Source organism: Leptopilina boulardi, unplaced genomic scaffold (assembly GCF_019393585.1).
Source record: "Leptopilina boulardi isolate dan_hultmark-lab unplaced genomic scaffold, ZJU_Lbou_2.1 LbouV2_121, whole genome shotgun sequence".
In the NCBI taxonomy this organism is placed as follows: Eukaryota; Metazoa; Arthropoda; class Insecta; order Hymenoptera; family Figitidae; genus Leptopilina; species Leptopilina boulardi.
In genome coordinates this window covers 2,925,026-2,951,524 of record NW_026137665.1, presented here as the reverse complement: position 1 = coordinate 2,951,524, position 26,499 = coordinate 2,925,026, and the positions used below count along the sequence as shown (strand labels likewise).

Sequence of the window (26,499 nt, the reverse complement as noted above, 5' to 3'; positions counted from 1 at the left end):
TCCCTGTAAAATATCAACATCATATCACGGTGATATCACCATGATATCACTGTGATATGACTGATATCACCTTGATATCACCATGATATCACCTCGATGTCACCGTGTGATATCACCGTAAGGCGGACATTTTGACATTTTCCTGATGTCACGGTGACATTCCTAGGTGATATCACCGTGACATCTGGTTGATATATAGTGCTACTTGCGTTAAGTTTATTTTTTGTGAGCTTCGCTTGACTTTTTAAATTTTCCCTTTGGCAGCCATTTTAGAAGCGACAATTTTGAAATTTTTAAAAGTCGTAACATTCTTAGACAGGATATTTACTATAGTTTTTTCCAAAAGCGGTTTTGATTTGAAAATTTAGTTTGAAACAAAAGAATATTTACGCATTTTTTTTGTTTAAAAAAAACTTAACGTCAAAGGGATATAATGTATTTTTTTTATAAATGAAAAGCATCCATTTTTGAATCACTTATTTTATATAAAGAAAATACTTACGGATAGAATCATTAAAAGATTTTTCATAAATTATATGTTCATCAGTATTTATGAAACCTTCGGCATCATTTTCAAAAAATGATGAATTTGTTTTCAACAGATCGCGTCGTTGGCGAAGATGATTGGGCATGGGACGTAAAATTATGTTGTTATTGATGTGTCCAGTCTAAAAAAGGAAAAAGCAAAATTTTTTAAAATAATATTTCGAGCAAGAAATATGTCACATGATACAAAATAAATAAACTCCCGATATTAACAGAATTTGCCTATCCTACAGCAATCTACCCACACAGCACCGAAAGTTTCCTAAACCTGTATTAAAGCTGTGCGTGCCAAGTTGGAAAAATTTACCGTAAAGCTTAGCACAGGTTGTGTAAATATGTAAATGTCCGCAATTGAGTAAATGTTTAGCGTAAAACTGTACTGAATCTTTAAATTACGTATTTAGTACAGGTTTAGCGCAAAACTGTACTGAATCTTTAAATTACATATTTAGTACAGGTTTAGCGCAAAACTGTACTGAATCTTTAAATTACATATTTGGTACAGGTTTAGCGTAAAAGTTGCCTGAACATTTAAAATAAATCTTTTGTAAAGTTTTATCATAAAATTTGCTTAAAAATTAAAATTAAATCTTTATTACAGTTTTAGCGTAGAAATTGTCTATAAATTTAAATTAAAGCTTTATTAAATATTTAGTGCGAAATTAAACTACAAAAGTGTTCATTACATTTTCGTTAAATTTTTGATATTGAGAAATTGTTAACTGTAAATGATGCAGACAATTGAAATAAACAAAAAAATAACTAATTAGAAAAGGTATAATTAAATGAAACTTCAAATACAGTGTACACAAATATATAGTTATTAAAATTTTGCATTTTCCAAAACAATTATACAAACAAATTTAAATTTGTTTGTATAATTGTTATAGATTGTTATTATTGTTATTAATTGTTATTATTTATAGACAATTTCTACACTAAAACTGTAATAAAGATTTAATTTTAATTTTTAAGCAAATTTTATGATAAAACTTTACAAAAGATTTATTTTAAATGTTCAGGCAACTTTTACGCTAAACCTGTACCAAATATGTAATTTAAATATTCAGTACAGTTTTACGCTAAACCTGTACTAAATACGTAATTTAAAGATTCAGTACAGTTTTACGCTAAACATTTACTCAATTGCGGACATTTACATATTTACACAACCTGTGATAAGCTTTACGGTAAATTTTTCCAACTTGGCACGCATAGCTTTAATACAGGTTTAGGAAACTTTCGGTGCTGTGTGGGTAATAAGACATTAAAAAAATGTCTATAGTTTCGTAAAGAAAATGTAAAAAAAAATTGTAAAGTATCATCCTGTATCGATAAATCTAAAAATATTGAATTCTGTCAAGTAAGCACAATGTTAAATTCCTTGTTTTTGTTTTAAATTCTTAAATATTTTTTTCCAATTCTACATAGAAAAAAACATTTTTTCTTCTAACAATTTATTTCAAAAACAAATTTTTCTTAAGTTATTGTCAGTTTTTTTAACAGTTTAACATATCTTCGATAAAATTTGTCGTGTAAAATTTTTTAAAAAGTTGTCTTTAAGGGTATGTGCGCATAGGTCGTTTTTTTGTGCTTTGAAACTTTCTCTGAAATAAAAAATGATTTCGGGTTAAAATTTTGGAAAAATGATTTTGTTTGGTACAAGGAATCTCGCTGTTCTAATCATTTACCATAACTTAACGCAAAAATAATAAAAATAAAGTAATAAATAGTAAAATAATGTATTTAATCGTAGTTCATTTAGCGGCCACTAGCTCAAATTGGCGCTGTTTAAAGGAGCACTGAGACACTCAAGCAACGTCCGTGTATGCGCCGCCATGTTTCTTTTCATTTTTGTTTAAAAATCACACTTTTTAAACATCATTTTTTAATAATTTTACTCAAAATTATGTATTTTTCGGAGAACAGCGAGATTCCTTTCACCCTAATCTATCAATCCTCAAAATTTTAGACAAAAATCTTTTCTCATTTTAAAGTGAAATGTATACTACCAAAACACATTTTCCCATACTTAGTCACGTAAGAGGTTCCCACATACCCTTAAGGTGATAAGATACGTTTTTAGTTGAAAATTTTTGTAATGTCTTTGATGATGTAGGATGGGGAAATCTTGTTTAGCAGAAGTGTGAGTATATACTTACAAATCTGGATTTGCCATTTTTATCAACACTGTGTGTAATTGATGAAGAAGTACGTGGATTTTGATAAAATTTTAAATTCATTTGTTGCATTACCTAAAATCATATTGTGATTATTGCGATCCTAATTTTTAAATATATGTCACATGCAAAAAATGGTTCGTTTTAATTAACCGAACTGGGCTTGGTTGAGCAAATTTCGGTTATATTGGAAACAAAGGGCAAATTGTTTCAACCGAACTAGTATGGTTGCAAATGTAAATGTTTTTCGGTTATTACAACCAAACACATTCATTTTAAATGCATTACTTTATGTTTATTGCTAATCAAAATTCAAAACTTAAAACTGTCAATTCTTGAAAAAATATGGAAAGATTTTCTAATTTTTAATTAATTTGTAATTTAATTCATTATTATTTAATATACTATATAATTATCTTTAGAAAATTTAACATTTTTAATGAATAATAATATAGCTAGTAGGCTTACTGATCCTATTGTTTAACAATTTTTTTGATTACACATTCAAGTATACAAAAGAATTAAGACATCAATATTATGTTTAGTTTAAACAAACGACCAGATCAGTTGATTTAACCCAACTAAATACAAACGAACTTGTTCGGTGACTTGACATTTTTTTCCGTGTCACTAAAAGAAGTTATCGTGAAATACTGCGACGAAATGATTTTATGTTAATACGTACTTTTGGTTGATATGTAAACATCACATTGTTTTTTACATTCCTGACAGTATAAACTTTTGTCTTTGAGCCAGCAATGAATCTGTCAGTAGGATACAAATAAAATTGAATCAGTTGACGTCTTTTCTGCATTTGAATTGTTAATCGTTTGTTTTTGTCATCTCTTTTGTGACGAATTTGCACCACCTCATAGTCTGATGCCAGATAATTCAATAAAAATTTTAATATTTTAGAATAATGCAGTTAAAAAAATTGTAATTGTGCGTTTTTAAAAATAAATAACATGACATGTACATATAAATTATAAATATTGGTCCGGATAAGTTAACGATGCCTTCGAGCCGATTTTGCCGAATTTAAAGAAAATTAATAATTGGTATAAAATTCGATTGAAGTTATTATTAATAAATAATGATATAAATATAATTTACTTTTCGGGTAATTCAACTCTTTTCTTTTCTTTTTACATATACATGTATGTCAATTATTTTTTTTATATAAAAAGATCAAATAAAATTATTTAAACTCAAATAATTACCATCATCGACAATAAACGATTGAGTCAAGGACACAAAAAGAATGCCAAATAATATAATGAAGTAATTCATCTGAAAATGTTTAATTAATAAATAAATTACATATTGTTTGCCATGTCTCAAAAGTGAGATTTTTTATACATTATATAAAATATTTTAAAATAAAAAAATTTTTTTTTATTAAAAATTCTCAATAGATATAATAGCCCCCGGAATCGGTATAATTATACCCCCGGTTGATAATAATTCTTTCTGAAATTTTTAACATAGTTTATTGAAGTACAAAAGGGTTTAGTAAATAAATTTATAATTTTATAAATAGTTTATCAAAATTAAAGTAAAAGAATAAAACACATCTTACCTTTTCTATGCAGTGTTGAAAGTCACTGTTAAAACTTTGAATTTTGACTAATTTTATTTGACATCGTTGCTTATATATATGTATATATACGGAAAGAGAGAGAGAGAGAATTCAGGGGCAGTGTCCAAGTTAGCCCCCTGAGGGCCTAAGCAGCGTTCTCGGGCCTAATGACATTTTTTATGAAAAATGGGCCCCTAATGAGTTTTTCATGAAAATTATAAAATTTTTTAATATTAACAATTTTTAATTTTTTTTAACATATTCACATTCCTCATAATTTCACGATTACGAGCATGTGTTGTCCCAATTAAAAATGTTAATATTTAAAATGTTTATAATTTTTATTGAATTATGTCGCCTAAATCCCCCAGTATCGATCTAATCATGATACCGAATAACTTTTTTAATAAAAATTAAATCTTTTCAAATATCAACATTTTTACCCCTTATTTTTTTGCGATTCAGACATATTTTTTTTTAAAAAAATGTTGAAATTTAAAAAGTTTTAATTTTTTTTTAATCACAATTTATCCAGGCTTAGGACTTTTTAAATTTCAACATTAAAAAAAAAAAAAATTATGTCTAAATCGCAAAAAAATGAGGGGTAAAAATGTTGATATTTGAAAAGATTTAATTTATATTAAAAAAGTTATTCGGTATCATGACTAAATCGATACTGGGGGATTCAGGCGACATAATTCAATAAAAATTATAAACATTTTAAATATTAACATTTTTAATTGGGACAACACATGCTCGTAATCGTGAAATTATGAGGAATGTGAATATGTGAAAAAAATTAAAATTTGTTAATATTAAAAAATTTTATAATTTGCATGAAAAACTCATTAGGGGCCATAAATAGAAAATGTCATTAGGCCCGAGAACGCTGCTTAGGCCCCCGCGGTGCATGCGTGCCCGGAAATGAATTCTTTATTATTTTCCAGTGATAAGATGATTTCCTTAAATAATTAAATATTCATTATTTATCTATAAATTTATTTTACAATTTGTATTCACGGAATAGTACCTAATATTGATTTTGTGATAAATTTTTGTAAATTAAAGAGTATAAGCTTTACGACTAATTTAAGGTGTTTAGACAGATTAAACTAATAGCATTATTATTGTTAAGATACGTGATCGCTATAAGGTTAATTTTTCAAACACATTTCTCCAAAAATACTAAATAAACACAATTTATATTTGGTACAGAATTCTAAAACCATTGGTTCAAATTTTCATGTTAACAAATTTTATTCGATTGGGAGGATCCCAATGTGACCTGTCAAAAAAATCAATTTTTTTTTGTATTTTTTTATAGTTTAGGGATTTAAAATTAATATTTCATAGGTGTTTCAGGCGAAATGTACTTGGTTCATTGGAAATAACGAATCTAAGTAGTAGTATCTAAATAGTACAACACATTTTTGGTTATTGTTTTTTTTTTATCAAAAATGATTTTTAAACTTATCTGTCCACTGATAAAATTAATTATATTTCAATTAGAATTTCTTCGAAAGTCATTATTTATTTAAAAATATTTACCATCTTTGGAAACAACTCTTATTGAAATATGATAAATTTTCTCATTCCCACTATTTTGTAAAAAAAAATCTTGAAAAAACATGCATTTACAACACAAGTTTCCCGCCTTAAACTTAAATGATAAAATTAATATTTATTTGATTAACCAACTTTCTCACTGGAACTATTTAATTTTATAAGTTTAATTATACTGATAGTATAGTGGAAGAATAAATACGTGTAAATATACAATGTTAAATATATGTATTTAAAAGTGATAAACTCTGGAAATTACGAAATGCTGTAACGCTACCCTTGTTGGATTGACATTAGGTACACATTATAAAGCAATTCACTATAAAAAAAGTGATTAATAGATAGAAAATGATGAAAAAAAATATTTTGGAAAGGGTAAATGGGAATCTGTAGAGTTCATTCTAACAAGAATTGCAATAAATAAAGCAGTAATTTAGCCAAAAAACTTTTTATTTTAAAAAATAAAACAAAACAAAAAAATTTAATTAAATTTTTAAACAAATTATCATCAGGTATGCTCTAAAACCATTTGCAAAATGCTCTTAGTATTTTCATGTATGTAAAGTCGATGAAAAACGAAAACAACTGTTTGTTAAAATAAATAGAAGTTATTGAAAAATTCAAACGGTGATGTCATTTCTAACCTCACACTTTCTAACAATTTATCAATGTTTTATCATAATTAGTTAATGAAATATCAACAATTTTGCAAGACAGTGCCCTTATGCTTCTAATATATTCTCATTCGAAAAGTTCTTGCGTATGGTGATTATTACACGAATTTCTATCCTTTTTTGTAATAAACGTCTTTACACGGATGTACATAATTTAATAAAACACTTTGCGTCCATATTTATCCCTGAAAAATAGAAAAATAATTTCTGTTATTATTTTTCAGTTTTTATTAGATTTTTCAATAAAAATTTTCAACCAGGAATAAAGTACCAGAGGACAAAAAACATTAATGTTCTAGATACGTCCCTAAAACATTTTGGAACGTTTTATGTTCTTAAAATATTTTTGGAACATAGAACATTCTTTATACAACAAAATTTTTTGAAACTCTACTAAACACTGAATTTGATAAAAATAATAATTATATATTTATTGAATATCATTACCTTTGCTTTTTTCTTTTACACTTTAAATTCACATCGTCCTGCTATACAGTACTGAAAAATAAAATTTAAACAATCAATAAATAAATACTGATGCACATATTTAGGGTTAAGTTCACTTATTTTCGCACAAAATCCCACAAAATTGAATTATTAAAAATTCAAATATACCTTGCCAGGAGCACAATAAGATCCCTCTGCTGGAGGTATATTATATGTAGAATAGCTCAATTGTCCATACTTATTTGTTATGCTGCAGTATAAGTCTAAACAAGTTGTCCTTATCTACGAAATCACATTAATAACAAAATAGAATCATTGATAGATGAAATTATACAAAGTTTTTTATTAAAGTTAAAGAAACTTACTAATTCACATTGATGGTATCCCATTTTTTGGCATTGTTCATCTAAAGACATTATTTGACCGGGTAATAATCTCCGTAGTGGATAGTTATCTTTATATTTTGCCGGATTATTTCGAAGGCATTTTGTAGAATCTTGACTGTAGAAAAATTTAATTTATTATAGGTATTCACAATTTTAAATCAGTGTGTTTTCACTTTTATAAATTGTTAAATTTTAGCGATTTCATATGAAATTGTTGAAATTTAGCAACTGAATCTCTTCACTAACAGTTTTTAAAATGTTAAATTTTTCTCTAAAATGATCAAAGAAAGATAAATTTTTAATTTAAAGTATAAAAATTTGTGCAATTATAATTGTAAGTCAAGAAATATTTTTTCTATTTGAGTATAACAATAATTTTAAATTAAGTTTTACTTCTTTAATTACTAGTGATAAATAATTTATCTGTATTTAAGAATTATATTTTTATAAAAAAAAATTAATAATTTCAACTTCTACTTATAAAACTTTTGACGTTTTAAGTGTTATTGCAAAAATTGTGAAGCATATTCGTTAATTAGAAAAAAATTAAACTATTTAATTAAAATTAAAAAAAAAATATAATTTTTATCAATTTTCACCAATGTCAAGAATGCTATTCATATTGACTAATAATCAACAATTTTTTTTTTTTTTTGGGAGAAAGAAATATGTTCATTATAATTTTTGATCATTTTCACACGGGAAAAAATTTTGCGCAAGAGCTGTACTGCCTACTGTGCAGCTGCAGCTCTGTACTTTGTGGGTTTCCGCGAGCTAGTTTATGGGTAGGAGCTGACCATGATTTGACGGCAGCTAACCACAGCTGGGCATGGACTGTGCAGTCCTGGACAGCGCGTGCAATAATCATGGATAGCACGTGTCCACAGATACGCAAGCAGCAGCTACTTTCACTTTTGTACAAAGCGTGACCACTAGTGGGCAGCTCATGCGCAAAATTTTTTCCCGTCCACGAATATTTTTAATGATATTCATAAATTTTTAACGCACCTTAAGGTATGAACTATAGCTTTTACAGAACAAGGAGAAAAAAAAATCTTGTTTCTATTATATTTATTGTAACTCATGATGTAACCTTTCTTATTAAGGCAACGCATAGTATTAGAAGGACCATTGTAGTTTGAATATTCCTCATCATGTGGTGCACCAAGGCTAAAGAAAACAATTTTTATAAATTTTATGTATAATTTTACACCTGAGTACAAAGATAAGATTTTAATCTATTTAAATTAATTTTTTTTTATTTGTGAGATTTTTGTATATCGCTTTTTAAAAATATTTTTAAAATAATCCAATTTAAATGATTTATGGCTTATATTTTCTAGAAAATAATGTTCCACATCTTCACTTCAGGAATTTTTAAACAAATTCGTCGTTTTTTTAAAAATATTGTTATTTGTTTAAGGGAAGTGAAAATATTTTTTTAACCAAATAACAATATTTAAAAACAAGTAGGGGGTCCTTTATGTTTATTTCATAAACATTATGCTTCCTCATTGTGTGAAGCAAAAAATTCGCTTCCTCGTGAAGAAAGCAATGAATTTGTCCAATTCAATTGATTGATTTAAAAACTTTCGAATTAAAAATGTTTTAAATTAATTAAATTTTTTGAAAAATAAAGAAAATTTTAATTAATTTTGAGTGTAACATAAACTTTATATATACGAATCGATTCGTTTTAATGCAAGGAATACAATTATTTTATTCATCAACTTGAATTTAAAAAAAAACACAAAATTTTTTAGCTAAAATATGAATTTTCGATTTTTCAATTTTTATTAATTCTTAAATTTTAAATCAAATCTATACTTTATATATACCAACCAATTCGTTTCAATGCAGGGAATAAAATTATTTCATATATAAACATGAATTTAAATAAACACATAATTTTTTAGCTAAAATGAGAATTTTTGATTTTTTAACTTTCTTTAATTCTTTAAATTTCAATCAAATCTATACTTTATATATATCAATCGATTCATCTTGACATAAAGAAGACGATTATATTATATATTACCTTAAATTTTTCGATTTAAAAATTTTTTCAATTAAAAAAAATTTTTTGGAAAAAAGACGATAAATTTTTTTTTTGGGGTATTTTTAAAAATCCTCTCGTCATTTTTGAGAGATTAATGTGTTAAATAAGCCTACCAAATTTTATCCAAATTCATTAAAACCTGTTAAAGATATCGTGTTCACAAAAACGATCCACACACACATACACACACACACACACACACACACATACACACACACATACATACATCCGGACAATTGATCAGGATCTCATATAACATGTTTCTATATAGAGGAAAATTTGTTTTCACCATTTTTAAAAAGTTTATAAACGAAAGGATTACATAGCTTCCTCCACGAGGAAGCAAAAACGGTGCATTGTTTATAAATCTCTGTGATGAAGAATTATTTTCTGAAGAAAATAAGCAGCGTGAGATACAGAAATACAGCTGAAATTATTATAATAAATATATTTTAATGTTTTAAATATTAAATCATTATCAGTAAAATAAATGTAAATATAATTTGGTTCTTACATGTGACCTAATTCGTGAGCACCAGATAAAAGGTATTTATATTCATTTTCATCGGTAATCACTCCAGAAGACATGTACCTTCCACGAGAATTTCCCTGATTCTCAAAATAGCATGGTGATCCAATATAAGCATAACCTAATAAAAAATTGTTATATAGTTTGAATAAAAATTTATATTGCACACCCAGAAAAATAGTATTTTCAATTTAAAAAAATATATATACATATGGGTCAGTCCATTGACTTTCGTCTAAAAGTGGTTGCGAACGTAAAAAATCTACACTGAGAAAAATAATTTCGTAATAATAAGAAAATAATTTAGTTGAGCATTTTTAGTTGGCGTTACTAAAATACGGTTGTCACAACAGAATAGAAAGTTTGGTTTCCAGTACTAAATCGCTAACATGTTGAATTGCGCACGCGCTGTTCTCGTAAATAAGGCGTCGCTTCCCATTCACGGGGTGCCAACATTAACCATACGTCGTTCGCGTCATGAAGTTTCAGTGTTAAAGTTTTATTTGTTTTTCAGACATTTTTTAAAAAAAAAGTTTGTGTAGTGAGAATAAATAAATAAAAGAACGAAAGTTTTTTTCCAGCCTTTATACATTGTGAAAATGATTTAATCTCAAATTGTTAGTAGGATTCGTAGAGTAGTGGTTAGCGTTCTCGACTTGCGTTGCGTAGTCTGAGGGTTCGAGCCTCAGCAGTGTTAGGTTTTTACCGCGATAGAAATTAATTTAAGTAGGCATAGGTAGATTATATGAAGTGAAAAGGGTGAACCAAAAAACAAGTTGGTTAAGAAAACAAAAAAAAGTTTCATTTAACCAAATTTTTTGATTGCTTAAAAACAATAATTTAGTTGTGCGAAACAAAAAATTTGGTAGACCGAACAAAATGATTCATCAAAAAAATTTAGTTCTGACAAACAAACGGCCTAGTTGCATATATATTAAATAAAAAATTTGGTAGCGAGAACCAAACTTTGGTAGACGGTACTAAACATTTTTCTCAGTGTAGTTTTAATATATGTGAAACTCGATGATTCTCTGAGTTCATTTACCATAAAATAATGGTAAAACTTTTTTTATCTTTAAAAATATTAATTATCAAAAGTAGAAGGTTCACGATGTGATTTCGTAACCTTAAATTTTTCAATTTTTTTAAAAATGCTATTATTAAAAAAATATTAAAAATTATAGATGTTGGAACTTACCAAAAACATAAATCACTTTGTTTTGCACACAGGAACAAAAGAATTTTTTACAAAATCAAATTTTTTTAAAATGATATATATGATTTTGAAAAAAATTTTCCTGAAAAAATTTCAAAATTTCTTTTTACTTATAACGTTTTTTGTCGCTGCTCTGAAAAATTTGAGGTTTTACACTCATAGATTTTTAATAATATTCTTTATCTTCTATCAAAATTTCATAAAGGTGTTTTGCTTCGTTTTGTAAATATTATATTTTTAAAATTTTTACTAAAAAATGTTCATTAAAATGTTTGAAATTAAACACTGACCAATTTCAAATCGCTCCTTTTTTATATATTTTATAGAAAATCAAGCAGTTTGAAATTGGTTAGTTAACTTAAAATCTTTTAATTAACTTTTTCAAATCAAAAATTTTGAAAATTAATAATATCTCCAAAACGAAGCCGAACATCTTCATGAGATTTTAATAGAAAGTAAAAAAAATTAATGAAAAACTATGTGCAAAACCTCAATTTTTTCAGAGTATTGAAAAAAAATTTAGAAAGAAAAAGAAGATTTGAAATTTTTTCAAGAAAATTTTTTTCAAAATCATACACTGAAAAAAGGGTTTGGTATTGACAACCAAACGTTTGGTTGGTATTTAAGCAACCAAATTTTTTTTTGTTGTATCAACAAAATTTTAATTGTCTCAACCAAAATTTGTTTGACACAACCAAAATTAGAAAAAAATGATTTTTGTTGTCGTAACTAAAGTTTAATTGGGACAACCAAAATTTTGTTGCTTAAATACCAACCAAACGTTTGGTTGTCAATACCAAACCTTTTTGTCAGTGTATATAATCCAACAATAATAAATTTTTGTAATAATTCTTTCGTTCCTGTGTGCAAAATAAAGTGATTTATGTTTTTGGTCAGTTCCAACATATCTATAATTTTTAATATTTTTTTAATAATAGCATTTTCAAAAAAAATTGAAAAATTTAAGGTTATGAAATCACATCGTGAACCTCCTACTTTTAATAATTAATATTTTTAAAGGGAATAAAATTTTTACCAGAACATTATGGTTAATGTACTCAGAGAATCATTTAGTTTCAAATTAAAATTATCTTATTCTCTTAATAATTTTTATTCAAAAATTCTGAAAATTTTTTATTCTAATTAAAAAAAATTAATCTGTTAAAATTAATCTCTTAATCCAATTTTATAAAAAAAGTGGACACCCTTAAAAAGTCGAATTAGAAATTGACACCTTAAAATATACCTGTTGCTTTTCTATTTTCATTCATCGTATACAATAGTTTTCCACTCATATACATAGATATATCGAAATCCTTCTTTGGTTGAATGTTGAACGTGTTTTTATACAAAAATTTAGCAAATTCTTGTAATAATAACTCCGCATTATACAATCCGTTGGAAAGTAAAGTTTTGTGGACAAACGGCAGTGTATTCTTTAACATACAAATGTTTTTAATAAATTTTAGGAAGTTCTTTATTATATTACTTAAAACGAATTCTTTTTTATGTTTAAATCAATTAAATTTTATTTAAACAAATAATTATTATATTTAAAATGAATAACATTTAAATAACACAAATTTATTAATTATATTTGATAAAAATAAATATTTATGATGTAATTGATTAATTCAAATAAATTTTTATATATGTACGATGTACCATTCCATGAGTTTCTTTTATCACTTTTCGGAGAAACCTTTCCAAATTAAATGAAACATTTTTTTCATAGTATTTATTAATATAAAGATCCAAATTAATCTTTTTTTAAATAAAAACAATTGTTTATTTAAAAACTACAACAATAAATAATGAAAAAAAATCACTTTTTTTCTGCACCACCAAATAAATTGGTTTAAAGATAAAAATTTTCCTTATTTTTCAAGCTTTCATACCGCACAAGAAAAATTTCATGATTCGAAATAGTTAACTTACAATTTATTAAACAATGTTTGTTTACTTTTTTGTATTTTATTTAGTGTGAAACGTCTGCTAACGCTGTGCGCTACGTTCGGAAGTTGTCGCTCTCGTTATTGAGCAGAAGCTCATTACACTAGCGTATTACAAAACATGTGTGAAAAAATTTTGAGTTAACTATTTCGAATCATGACATTTTTCTTGTACGATATGAAAGCTTAAAAAATAAGGAAAATTTTGATCTGTAAACCAATTTATTTGGTGGTGCAGAAAAGAAGTGAATTTTTTTTATTATTTATTGTTGTATTTTTTAAATAAACAATTGTTTTTACTTAAAAAGTGATTATTTTGGACCATTATATTAATAAATATTATGTAAAAAATGTTTCATTTAATTTAGAAAGTTTACTCCGAAAAGTGATGAAAAAACTCATGGAATGGCATATATATTTGCCCTACATTGAAATGAACATAACCTCAAAATTTATGTCATTTTTGGTGTAAAATACGGAGAGAAGGTAAAGAAGAAGGGTGGGACATGCAGCTATATTAATATGGGTCATTCCATATCAAGTGCAAGGAAAAAATATTTCGCGAAACTTTCGTAAACTAGTTTTTCACTTTTAAACGGTCCCAAAGTTTGGAAATCTTTCATTAACTTTTTCCAAGATTTCACGAACGTTCATCACTCTCTTCATAACAATCAATGTCTGCGCACGCGCACAAAAAAAAGTTCGTGAAATCTTGAAAAAAGTTAATGAAAGATTTCCAAACTTTGGGCCCGTCCAAAAGTGAACTACTAGTTTACGAAAGTTTCACAAACTATTTTTTTCCGTGTGTAACCAAGTATTGTACTATCCATTTCAAAAAGATGGGTTGGGTACACTTGACATGGAATGACCCATCCTTGTCAAAATTTCTGAAACAGCGGCGGCTGCGGCGAAATCTTTTTATAATATAGAAATATATATATACAACATACCTTAATTAATACTATTCCGGCAATATAGAGGCGAATCTTTGGCTTTTGAAATTGTCTGTATCTTAAATCAACTCCATTCCAGTAACTTAAAGTATATTCTACCGCTTTCTGCACATTATAATTATGTTTTCTGCAATTACAAAAAAATGGATTAATAAATATAATTAATTACACAAGAATTTTTTTAGATTTCGGAGTGGTTTCAAGTGTATTTTTGTATGCTAAACACGATTCCGAATTACAAAATTGTGTATCACGTCAGGATTTTGAGTATAAACCGTGCTTTTGAGGGTTTTCAGTATTTTTTTTCTTCTTAACCCGACGTGCTAGAAAATTCTATGTAGGGCTTTACCCTCATTTTTTCAAAATACAAATTTTTTTTATCTTGCGTATATGGGTCTTAAAGTGTATGATGCTTATATATAGAAGTTTCTAGCACGTCCAGTTAAGGAGAAAGAAAATACTGAATTTTAGGCTTCTTCACAAAATATAAACTTGAATCATTTAGTATTTTACAAGAAAAGTGGTCAAAAAATTAATATTATGTGTTAAGATTATTGAAAAACTGACTGAATTTGATAAAAACATAAACTTTTAAAGTATCTTTTGATATAAAAATCATCTATGTATATATAATTTTTTAAATTGTGTACTTTAAGGGATAAACAAGAAAATAAATAGTACTTACTTGAAAAGTATTTCGTCAACATAAACCAAAATTTCTGGATAGACTATATTTGGTGCTTTTGATACATCCCTTCGGTTCACACTCTTAATTTTCATAAATTTATCATCGAACACGTTAGGAGAAGAATGTGCTAAAAAAAATCGATAAATATTGTAAATAATAATAAGAATAATACTATCCACAAATTTTTAGGATATTACATATTAATATTCAAATTAAAAATATACGTCTTTAAGCGTACGTAGGAACCTCCCACGTGACCTAGTATGGGAAAATGTGTTTTGGTAGTATACATCTTACTCTAAAATGAAAAAAGATTTTTGCCTACAATTTTGAGGAATGGTAGATTAGGGTACAAGGAATCTCGTTGTTCTCCGAAAAATACATAATTTTGCGTTAAATTATTAAAAAATGAAGTTTAAAAAGTGGCATTTTTAAACGAATTTGAAAACAAACATGGCGGCGCATACACAGACATTGCTTGAGTACTGCTTTATTTTTATTAGTTTTGCGTTAAGTTATGGTAAATAAGTAGAACAGCGAGATTCTTTGTACCAAACAAAATCATTTCTCCAAAATTTTAAGCCGAATTCATTTTTCATTTCAGAGAAAGTTTGAAATCACAAAAAAACGTTCTTTGCCCACATACCCTTACATCAATTGTTTTATATAAAGAAAATACTTACGGCTAGAATCATTAAAAGATTTTTCATAAATTATATGATCATCAGTATTTATGAAACCTTCAGCATCAGTTTCAAAAAATGATGAATTTCTATTCAACAGATCGCGACGTTGGCGAATATGATTGGGCATGGGACGTAAAATTATGTTCTTGATGTTTCCAGTCTGAAAAAGGAAAATTTATTTTTAATTTCTTTTTTAGATATAGTGTTTAAGCTCAAGTTATAAGCCTTATATTTTTTTTAATCCTTGCATTTTTACTAGAAACGAAAATTTTTGTTATCTCTTTGTTGCTTTAGAATAGAGAAAACTTGTTCAACAGGAGTGTGAGTATATACTTACAAATTTGGTTTTGCCATTTTTATGGAAACTCTGTGTAACTGATGAATGAGTACGTCGATTTTGATAAAATTTTAAATATAATTTATCCGTCGCCTGAAATCATATTGCGATTATTGCGATCCTAGTTTTCAAATGCAAGTATATATATATACCCAGATAACCAGCGTACTAGTACGATGCAAGTACAGTATGAGTACGGCGTACTAGTACTGTACCAGCCATCTACCTCCATACGGTACCAGGTACTGTACTGGTACAATACTAGTACGATAAAAGTATGGCGTACTGAAAGTCTTTTGTGAATTAGTATAACGTATCGTTATTGTACTGGTACAATACTGGTATGCTGTATAAAGTAAAAATTCTATACCCCCTCCCTCTCTCCTTCTACAATAGTATTTTAATTATTTTAATTTATTATTAAAAAGGAAAATCTTTGGGAGGACTGAAATAATAATAATTCATTTTTATTCAATAATTTTTTTTATTTATATGATATATGTCTGTGCATATATTATATAAAATATGTAACTTGTATTTTCACTTATCTTAGAATATCTCATGTTTTATATTATTCTAATTAATTAACTTTATTAAGTATTAATTGACTGCTTGCTTGTATTTAAACATTATTTCAAAAGAATTTTAAACTTTATGTTTCAAATTGTTTTGATGTTGGGTGAAACATATTATCACATCCTAACCTATAAATATGTTATATGTATAAGAAAAACTATAGCGAAGTAACACAATTCAATTCAATTTATATTAATATCATCAAGATTAAGTTTACGAATTTTTTTCAATATAAATGTATAAAAAAGTTTATAAAAGAAAAGATTTAGATTTTTTTCAATGAAAGAACACCGTGGCACAAAGCGTCATGTCAAAGCAAAACAACATAAGTCTTATAAAAATCGATAATTTAATATAAATTTAATCACGGATATTCAAGATAAGTACAGAATCACAAGTTACAAACGTTAAAACTTTTTTGCTGCATCATAAACCACTTTTTTCACCAACATTTATTGCACCGTTTTCAGTGACGCGTTCATATTTGACAATTGTCAAGAAAGTGAGGTTGGGTTGGCATTATCAGCAAAGATTCCCAGTACGACGTACCAGTATTATACTTGTATCGTACGAGTATGTTGTGCTTCTTATTTCAGAAGTACGACGTACTGGCATTGTACTAGTACTATACTTTTATCGAGTACTCACATTTTATAATTCTAACAGTACGACATACTTTTATTATACTAGAACTGCACTGGTACGTACATACATAATTATTTTGTACTGGTATGAAACTAGTATAATACCAGTACTCCGTACTCGTAAATAACGTTTAGTACGCTTGGCTATCTGGGTATATATATTGACCCAGATAACCAAGCGTACTAATCGTTATTTACGAGTACGCAGTACCAGTATTATACTGGTTTTATACCAGTACAAAATAATTATATATGTCGTACCAGTACGGTACTAGTACAGTAAAAGTATGTCGTACTGTTAGAGTTATAAAATATGATTACTCGATAAAAGTATAGTACTAGTACAATACCAGTATGTCGTATACTTCTGAAATAAGAAGCACAACATACTCGTACGATACAAGTATAATACTGGTACGTCGTACTGGGAATCTTTGCTGGTAATGCCAACCCAACCTCACTTTTTTGACAATTGTCAAATATTGTCAAATATGAACGCGTCACTGAAAACGGTGCAATAAATGTTGGTGAAAAAAGTGGTTTATGATGCAGTAAAAGAGTTTTAACGTTTGTAACTTGTGATTCTGTACTTATCTTGAATATCCGTGATTAAATTTATATTAAATTATCGATCTTTATAAGATTCATATTCTTTTACTTTGACATGCCGCTTTGTGCCATGCACGGAAAAAAATAGTTCGTGAAACTTTCGTAAACTAGTTGTTCATTTTTGGACGGGCCCAAAGTTTGAAAATCTTTCATTAACTTTTTTCAAGATTTCACAAACAAAAGACAAAAAAAAATTCTAACCACTTTGTGAAATAAAGACACTTTGACGGTGTCTCTCTTCATGACAATCAATTTCTGCGCACGCGCACAAAAAAAGTTTGTGGAATCTTGAAAAAAGTTATGGCGCACTCACACCTTTTTGGCTGCCTGTCTGCCTGCAGGTTACCATGGCAACGCACAAGTGTGAGTGAGACAGAAAATTTGAATATTCAAATTTTTACATTTTCTGTCGCACTCGCTCCCATGCGTTGCCATGGTAACCTGCAGGCAGCCAAAAAGGTGTGAGTGCGTCTTTAATGAAAGATTTCCAAACTTTGGGCCCGTCCAAAAGTGAAAAACTAGTTTACGAAAGTTTCGCGAACTATTTTTTTCCGTGTGATGTTATTTCATTGAAAAACATCAAAATCTTTTCTTTTATAATCTTTTTTATACATTTATATTGAGAAAAATTCATAAATTCGGTCTTGATCATATTGATATATTTTTAAATTCAATTGTATGTTATTTCGTTATAGTTTTTCTTATACATATAACATATTTATAGGTTAGGATGTGATAATATGTTTTTCTTAACATCAAATCAAATTTAAACATCAAGTTTAAAATTCTTTTGAAATAATGTTTAAATGTAAACAAATAATCAATTAATATAATTGATAAAGTTAAGTAATTAAAATAATATAAAACAGCGGATATTTTAAGATAAGTGAGAATGCAAGTTACATATTTATATAATATATATGCAAAGACATATATCATATAAATAAAAAAAAAAGTATTGAATAAAAATAAATAACTAAAAATGAATTATTATTATTTCAGTTCTCCCACAGATTTCATGAAAAAATATCTTGCGTGATAAACGATTTTTACATGAAATAGTGTTATGTGAAAAAAGCAACAGTGGCTCATGTGAATATAGTATGATTTTTCTCTCCGTGTATAGTACTCGTATTCTACCGATATTGCATACCGGTACGCCGTACTAGTACAGTACCTGCTACCGTGCGAAGGTACACGGCTGGTACAGTACAGTACTGCCGTCCAAAGTAAAATTATACGTCTGTGCATTTGAAATATGCAGCACGGACGTAGCTTTTCACTTTGGACGGCAGAGTACGCCGTACTTGTATTATACTACTACCGTACTAGTATGTGTGTTATCTGGGTATATATATATATATATATATACTAGGGGGCTACGCCCCCTGCGCGCTTCGCGCGCCAATCCCCATCCCCTCTCCTCTCTTCCCCCCACCCCAAATTTAAAGGTTAAGATCGTTTCAAGACTCTGAATATAGCCGCAAGTCCCCCCTCCCTTCTCTCCTATCCCCCTTCTCTTGACTTGCGGCTATATTCAGAGTCTTGGAACAGCGGCGGCGTTGGCGGCGATATCTTTTTGTAATATAGGTAGATATATGTATAAAATACGTACTACTCGTCTAAGATGTATTCTGTTCTTTATATTCTCGGCAGTATAAACTTTCGTTTTTGTTCCTGCTAATAAACTATCAGTAGGATACAAATAAAATTGAACCATTTGACGTCTTTTCTGCATTTGAATTGTTAATCTGTTGTTCGCTTGTCTTTTGTAACGAATTGGCACCACCTCGTAGTCTGATAATTTAGATAGTTCAATTGAAATTTGAATATGTTAATATAATGCAGCAAAAATAGCAATAATGAGTTTTTAAAAACAAATGACATGACTCTATTTAGAAATTTAATTTTTTTTCAATTATTTTATATTTAGGTATGCTTATATTTTTCTCAAATATATACATATATGGGTGTTTCTCCGCGTAGAGCACAATTTAATGTTCCTCGTATTTTTTAAGAAATAAGTTGCACATCGACGCCTCCCGACGATAAAGTGTTAATTCAAACTCCAATGCAATGAAGTGTTAACTCAATGTGCTATATAATTTCTGTTCTTTCGTTTGTGCAATATAATTATGAATTCTTGAGCGCACTAACTCTGAAGATTATAATTTAATTTTCGTTAAATTATAAAAACAAATTTTAAAAATAACAATAACTAAATTTTACGCTACGCAGAAAATCACCCATATATATATATATATATATATATATATAATATTTTTTTATATTGAAAGATAAAATAAAATTATTTAAATTCAAATAATTACCATCATCGACATTGAACGATTGAGTCAAGGACACAGAAAGAATGCCGAATAATAGAATGAAATAATACATCTGCAAATGTAAAATTTTTAATTATTAAATAAATTAAAATTTTAATAAAAAATACTTTGGTTTTTCACATATTGTGCATGTATATAAATAATATTTGACGCACAAAGAGAAGATATCTTAGAGGAATCTTAGAGGCAAAAAATTGTAGGTTATGTTTAGTGATAGTAGGGGAGGATGGGGCAAGGATAGTTAAGGGGTAAGGATAGTTAGTTGCTGTTATGTTTAGACGGCTTGCTCAAAATTCGCGTCATTCATGGTATATTTGCGTCTTAACACCAATAGATGATAGTAAAAATTGAAACTCAATCTGCCACCATTTGCGAAGTCAGGAGTTTATTTTTGTAAAAAGTCTGTTTTGCTAAAATGTCAACGTAGTGTTTATCATACTGTTTTCTATATTAGTGTTTCCGAATATTTATTTTCGTAAGTGTTTTCCGGAGTGAAATTTCCTGCTGAACACAAATATCGTATTTATTTTCAAATTAATTAACGTCGTTCCTTAAAATTTAGAAAAAACTGAAATATGGGCTCATGGGGCAAGGATAGTTAGGGCTATTACGGCTCGATAAAATCCTGCTAATGCGACTGCAAATTATAAAAAAATGTTTAATTGTTTTTTTTATGTTGATATACATAATGGTACGTAATTATATACGAAAAAAGAAGCTTATTGACCAAGAAATTGGTGATCATCTGAAGAAAATTGGTTAAACCTCAGATTTTAGTTCAGACGAATTTTAATGCAATAATTGATATTCAGAAAATGTTCAAAACATGTTGTTAATACTTGATATATCAATATTAAATAGTCTAAATCCAATAAAATAAAGAAACCGAAAATTTACTGATTTTCTATGACAATTTTAGCATTTGGATTCTTTTAACTATCCTTGCCCCGGTACTGGGGCAAGGATAGTTGAAATTTTTTTTTTTACTTTTTCATTCGTATCTCGTAGGGATTGCACTCTACAGCAAAATAATGTATAGCAAAATTATAGCCAAATAACCAGGTTTTCTGAAGATACTATTCGATTGCTGATATATATTTAGGTTTGGCCGCTAGATTTGAAAAGGTCTTACCTAACTATCCTTGCCCCATCCTCCCCTATTCTCTTGAATGAACCTTCATTTTTAATTATGTGAAACTATAATACAATATTTGCATGTATTTTTAATCCAAAAATAATAAAATAATATTTATACCATAGGGGCATATTTGTAGTACTTTTGAGACAAGGAAAACATAATCTCTCAGATGCACTGTATAACTACGGAAGTCAAATAATTGTATCAAAAAGAAACTAGTGTGTTATAAAATTGACATAAAGAGACTAGCGTTTTATAAAAGTACTAAAAATGATTTGCAAATGCACCGTAGAGTTTACATCATCGTTTGCTGTGAAATGCCTCAAAAGTAAGACTTTATACACGTATTGTATAAAATATTCTAAAATAAAAATTATTGGGTCATTCCATTTTATTTCACCTATAGTCGTTGCGGTCTATTTTCAGAAAAATTTGGTATTTTGTATTAATGACTTTGAATATCCGTACAATTCATTTTTGACAATTATTTTATGAAATTTTTTTTTATTTACGTTGAAATTTAGTTTTTAAGTTGAGTTGCACGGAAAATAGGTTAGTTTGACAGTTTTGGAAATTTTATAAAAAAGAAAAGAAATAATTCAGTTAGTAAATTTTTTTTCATTGATATTTGTTGAAAATAGTCTAATTTACCAATGTTAATTGATAATTGTGTAAAAAAAGGTAAATACTACGTGAAAATTAATATTCAAACTTATACCTCTAAAATGTCAAAATTTGTCACATTTTATTTATATTTTCCAAGAAAGTTTATAAATATTATAAAATTCATTACTACCTAACAATAAGTACTTTCACATGATATGTTGGCTTTTTATTTTTATAATATAGAAATATGTGAAGTTTTACCTTGAATGTTGAACTTTTCAGGATTTTATCTGATTTTGAACACTTATATCTTCTTATATCAATGAAAAAAAATTTACTAACTGAATTATTTCTTTTCTTTTTTATAAAATTTCCAAAACTGTCAAACTAACCTATTTTCCGTGCAACTCAACTTAAAAACTAAATTTCAACGTAAATAAAAAAAAATTTCATAAAATAATTGTCAAAAATGAATTGTACGGATATTCAAAGTCATTAATACGAAATATCAAATTTTTCTAACAATAGACCGCAACGACTATAGGTGAAATAAAATGGAATGACCCTATTGTATTCACTAAAAACTGTCAATGGATATAATAGCCCCCGCACTGCAAAAAGAAGTATCTTATTTTAAGATGTTTTGGTCGCCTTTTTAAGATGTTTTTTACAACTTGCTTCTAAGTTATCAAAAACATCTTAAAATGCATTATAGTTTCTTAAGATATAAGATAGATAGGAAGATGCTTTTGGTAACTTGCTTCCAATGTGTCTTATAATAAGATACTTCTTTTTGCAGTGCGGGATGGTATAATTACCCCGGTTGACAGTAAATCTTTCTAAAATTTTAACATAGTTTATTAAAGTACACTGAGAAAAAAATGCTGTTGAATCAATGACACATGGATTTGATTCTATGAATAGTGTCATACCGGGCTGCCTAACGTATACGTCATTGTTTTGAAAGCACCGATTTTAATGATTCGATAGTGTCACTGTCATTGAAACATAAACATATTTCTTAAATTGACAGAAAACTATGTTAATGTAAAGGTATTTTTATTGAGTCAACAGAATATTCTTTTGAATCAAAGAAATAAGATTTCAAATTTAAAAGCATATGCTTTAAAATCCATAGTATATGCTTTTGAGTCAATGGAAAAAGTTTTTAAATTTAAAGCATATGCTATAGAATCTATAGCATATACTATAAACTCATTCCTCTTATGAGGTTAAATGAAAACAACGATAAATAAAAAAAACTAATCTAAGCTTACAAATTTTTTATATATTATAATTAGTTCTCATGTTCACACTTCTATATATTTATTTTTTTTTATTTCGCACTCTCACATATACAACACATCTATATATATTTAAATCGAAAGAATTTACTCTTTCATACACACACACTAACACACATATATATTTTTTTTTTGAAGCCTGAAAAAACTTAGTATTCTTTAGTGGTTACCCATCAAAGTACTAACCGCGATCAACGTTGCTTAACTTTCGTGATTGACTAGAACCACCGAAGTCCAACGTGAAACAGTAGCTTTATAGCGTTCAACGATTACTTTACAGTCAAATTTCGTCCTCAAGATTTTTTCATATTAAGTACACTGAGAGAAGTTTAACGCAACATCTGCATTTTTTGAGGGACAGATATTGTACCTCAATCATGTGCAGACGCAGTACTAAAATCGAACAGCAGCAGCGCCAATTGAGTACTGATTCTGACCTAACTTGTGGGACAAACGATTTAGTACAGTATCTGTCCACCAAAAAGCGCAGCTGCGATACAATTTAGAACCGATGTTGCTCGAAAGGTTAGGTACACTATCTGAACGTGTGTTTAGTACGAAATCTATGTTTAACTTTTCTCAGTGTAGATAAAAGAATATTATTATTATTAATATTAATATAATTTAATTGATAATTAAATATTTTTAAATTTTATGTTTCGAAAAATTATAAAATAGTAAAATAAATTTTTTTATAATTCTAAACATATTATATGGGTTTTTAAAATTTTTAACTTAATAAAAAAATAAAATTTTTATGAATTTAAAAATTTTTATTTATAAACTTTATATTATATATAAATAAAATTTTAGAAAAAGGGAAAAAAATCTTTTTCTAGTTACATTTAAAAATCTATTATACAGATTGCCCGAAATGACGCCATTTATTACAACAAAAGTACACGATTAATAAATTAAAAGTTTAGTTAATTGAAATAATATGTCATGGCATTATTTTGATGACAATAGTCCAAGAGCTTGCTTCTTTGAAGTAAACAATTTTTCGTATGATTCAAACTTATACACATTTTCTTCAAATTTACCTTTTAGATGCTTCAAATAAAAATTGTCAAAGAATTAATAAATTATTCTGTTGATATAAATAGATTAACTATAGCATCAACTTATACAATGGCATTAATTTTACATTACCATACTTTTGATTTAAATAGTTTCGTTTTTTTATTTTATGTAATATACTTTTCAATCAATAAAATTGTTATTGAATCAATAACGGGAAATTCAATAGCATTGAACTATTTGATTCAACAGTATTTTTTTCTCAGTGTACAAAAGGGTTCAGTAAATAAATTTATAATTTTATAAACAGTTTAGCAAAATGGAAGTAAAAGAATAAATTACATCTTACCTTTTCTGTGCAGTGTTGAAATTCACTGTTAAAACTTTGAATTTTGACTAATTTCATTTGACGGGCGATGTCCAAGTTAGCCCCGTGAGGGAAAGCACTATACCCGCGGGGGGCCTAAGCAGCGTTCTCGGGCCTAATGACATTTTCTATGAAAAATGGGCCCCTAATGAGTTTTTCATGAAAATTATAAAATTTTTTAATATTAACAATTTTTAATTTTTTTTAACATATTCACATTCCTCATAATTTCACGATCACAGAAAAAACTTGGACTCATTTTTGTTGCAACTCATTTTCTTTTGGGTATCGAAATGAGTATGGGACAAACTTCATGTTATTCAAAATGATATTGGCTGGAATTTCAGATTTCTAAGTTGGCATCATAAGCAGAGTAATTTTGTATTTCAATTATTGTTTCTAATATTTCAACAACACCAGAAAGATTATTTTGACCAGTACGAATATTTAGAAGTTTTTAAATAAAAATTATTTATTATTATTTACGTAAATAATAATTAATTTCATAAGTTTTTAAATTTACCGCTATTATTTAAGTTGGCAGTACCGTTCCTGTTGTCAAAACACATGTTTTCATAAATATTATTATAATTTTTCTAACCTAAAAACATATTTCCTTTATTATTTTATTACGCGATTACAAGCAATTTTTAATCAAATATATTAAGTCTAGCGTGTTATTTACTTCTTTGTAATTATTATATTTCATGTTTTTGTGCAAAATTATTCGTTATTTCACAATATTTTTCCATTTTTCTTTTTCTCAAAATGAAACTTGCCTGTTTCATTTTGATACTTTTACCTTAGAACTCGAAATGAGACAACCAGTTTCATTTTTGTTGCGAATCAAATTGAGTATAGAATCTATACTCAATTTGAATTCAGGTTTTTTCTGTGATTACGAGCATGTGTTGTCCCAATTAAAAATGTTAATATTTAAAATGTTTATAATTTTTATTGAATTATGTCGCCTGAATCCCCCAGTATCGATCTAGTCATGATACCGAATAACTTTTTTAATAAAAATTAAATCTTTTCAAATATCAACATTTTTACCGCTCATTTTTTTGCAATTCAGACATATTTTTTTTAAAAAAAAATGTTGAAATTTAAAAAGTTTTAATTATTTATTTAAAAATGTTCACAATCTTTGGAAACAATTCATGTTGAAATATGATAAATTTTCTCATTCCCACTATTTTGTAAAAAAATCTTGAAAAAACAAGCATTTACACAAGTTTCCCCCCTTAAACTTAAATGATAAAATTAATATTTATTAGATTAACCAACTTTTTCACTGGAACTATTTAATTTTATAAGTTTAATTATACTGATAGTATAGTGGAAGAATAAATACGTGTCAATATACAATGTTAAATATATGTATTTAAAAGTGATAAACTCTGGAAATTACGAAATGCTGTAACGCTAACCTTGTTGGATTGACGTTAGATACACATTATAAAGCAATTCACTATAAAAAAAGTGATTAATAGATAGAAAATGATGAAAAAAAATATTTTGGAAAGGGTAAATTGGAATCTGTAGAGTTCATTCTAACAAGAATTGCAATAAATAGAGCAGTAATTTAGCCAAAAAACTTTTTATTTTAAAAAATAAAACAAAACAAAAAAAAATTAATTAAATTTTTAAACAAATTATCATCAGGTATGCTCTAAAACTTTTTGCAAAATGTTCTTAGTATTTTCATGTATATAAAGTCGATAAAAAACGACAACAACTGTTTGTTAAAATAATTAGAAGTTATTGAAAAATTCAAACGGTGATGTCATTTCTAACCTCACACTTTCTAACAATTTATCAATGTTTTATCATAATTAGTTAATGAAATATCAACAATTTTGCAAGACAGTGCCCTTATGTTTCTAATATATTCTCATTCGAAAAGTTATTGCGTATGGTGATTATGACACGAAGTTCTATCCTTTTTGGTAATAAATGTCATTACACGGATGTACATAATATAATAAAACACTTTGCGTCCATATTTATCCCTGAAAAATAGAAAAATAATTTCTTTTATTATTTTTCAGTTTTTATTAGATTTTTCAATAAAAATTTTCAACTAGGA

General features: G+C 27.3%; 2 protein-coding genes across 7 annotated transcripts in view; both read right to left on the bottom strand.

The window, feature by feature from the left end:
* The window catches only part of LOC127284977 (A disintegrin and metalloproteinase with thrombospondin motifs adt-2-like), a 36,803-nt gene extending 12,339 nt beyond the window's left edge, over nt 1–24,464 (bottom strand). Inside the window, exons 1-10 of one of the 6 annotated variants that reach the window (XM_051310737.1) lie at nt 24,390–24,464; nt 19,955–20,024; nt 19,240–19,421; nt 15,796–15,888; nt 15,456–15,618; nt 14,770–14,899; nt 14,082–14,211; nt 12,426–12,615; nt 9,949–10,084; nt 8,384–8,545 (exon numbers count right to left, since the gene is read on the bottom strand). In XM_051310737.1, coding sequence (XP_051166694.1) covers nt 8,384–8,545; nt 9,949–10,084; nt 12,426–12,615; nt 14,082–14,211; nt 14,770–14,899; nt 15,456–15,618; nt 15,796–15,888; nt 19,240–19,421; nt 19,955–20,024; nt 24,390–24,446 — 1,313 coding nt within the window. In that variant the 5' untranslated portion in view covers nt 24,447–24,464. Of the gene's footprint in view, nt 1–502; nt 669–2,708; nt 2,802–3,411; nt 3,603–3,946; nt 4,017–8,383; nt 8,546–9,948; nt 10,085–12,425; nt 12,616–14,081; nt 14,212–14,769; nt 14,900–15,455; nt 15,619–15,795; nt 15,889–19,239; nt 19,422–19,954; nt 20,027–24,389 lie in introns of those variants that run through there. The other 5 variants (XM_051310728.1, XM_051310753.1, XM_051310761.1 and 2 more) reach the window with 5 other exon arrangements.
* LOC127285009 (A disintegrin and metalloproteinase with thrombospondin motifs 2-like) lies at nt 6,301–8,348 on the bottom strand. Its single transcript, XM_051310773.1, has 5 exons — nt 8,173–8,348; nt 7,355–7,490; nt 7,158–7,271; nt 6,990–7,040; nt 6,301–6,727 (listed from the first exon to the last, which is right to left on the bottom strand). Exons 1-4 carry the CDS (start codon nt 8,241–8,243, stop codon nt 7,005–7,007), a joined length of 357 nt encoding a protein of 118 aa, XP_051166730.1. The 5' UTR covers nt 8,244–8,348; the 3' UTR covers nt 6,301–6,727; nt 6,990–7,004.
* Nucleotides 24,465–26,499: the final 2,035 nt, after the last annotated feature.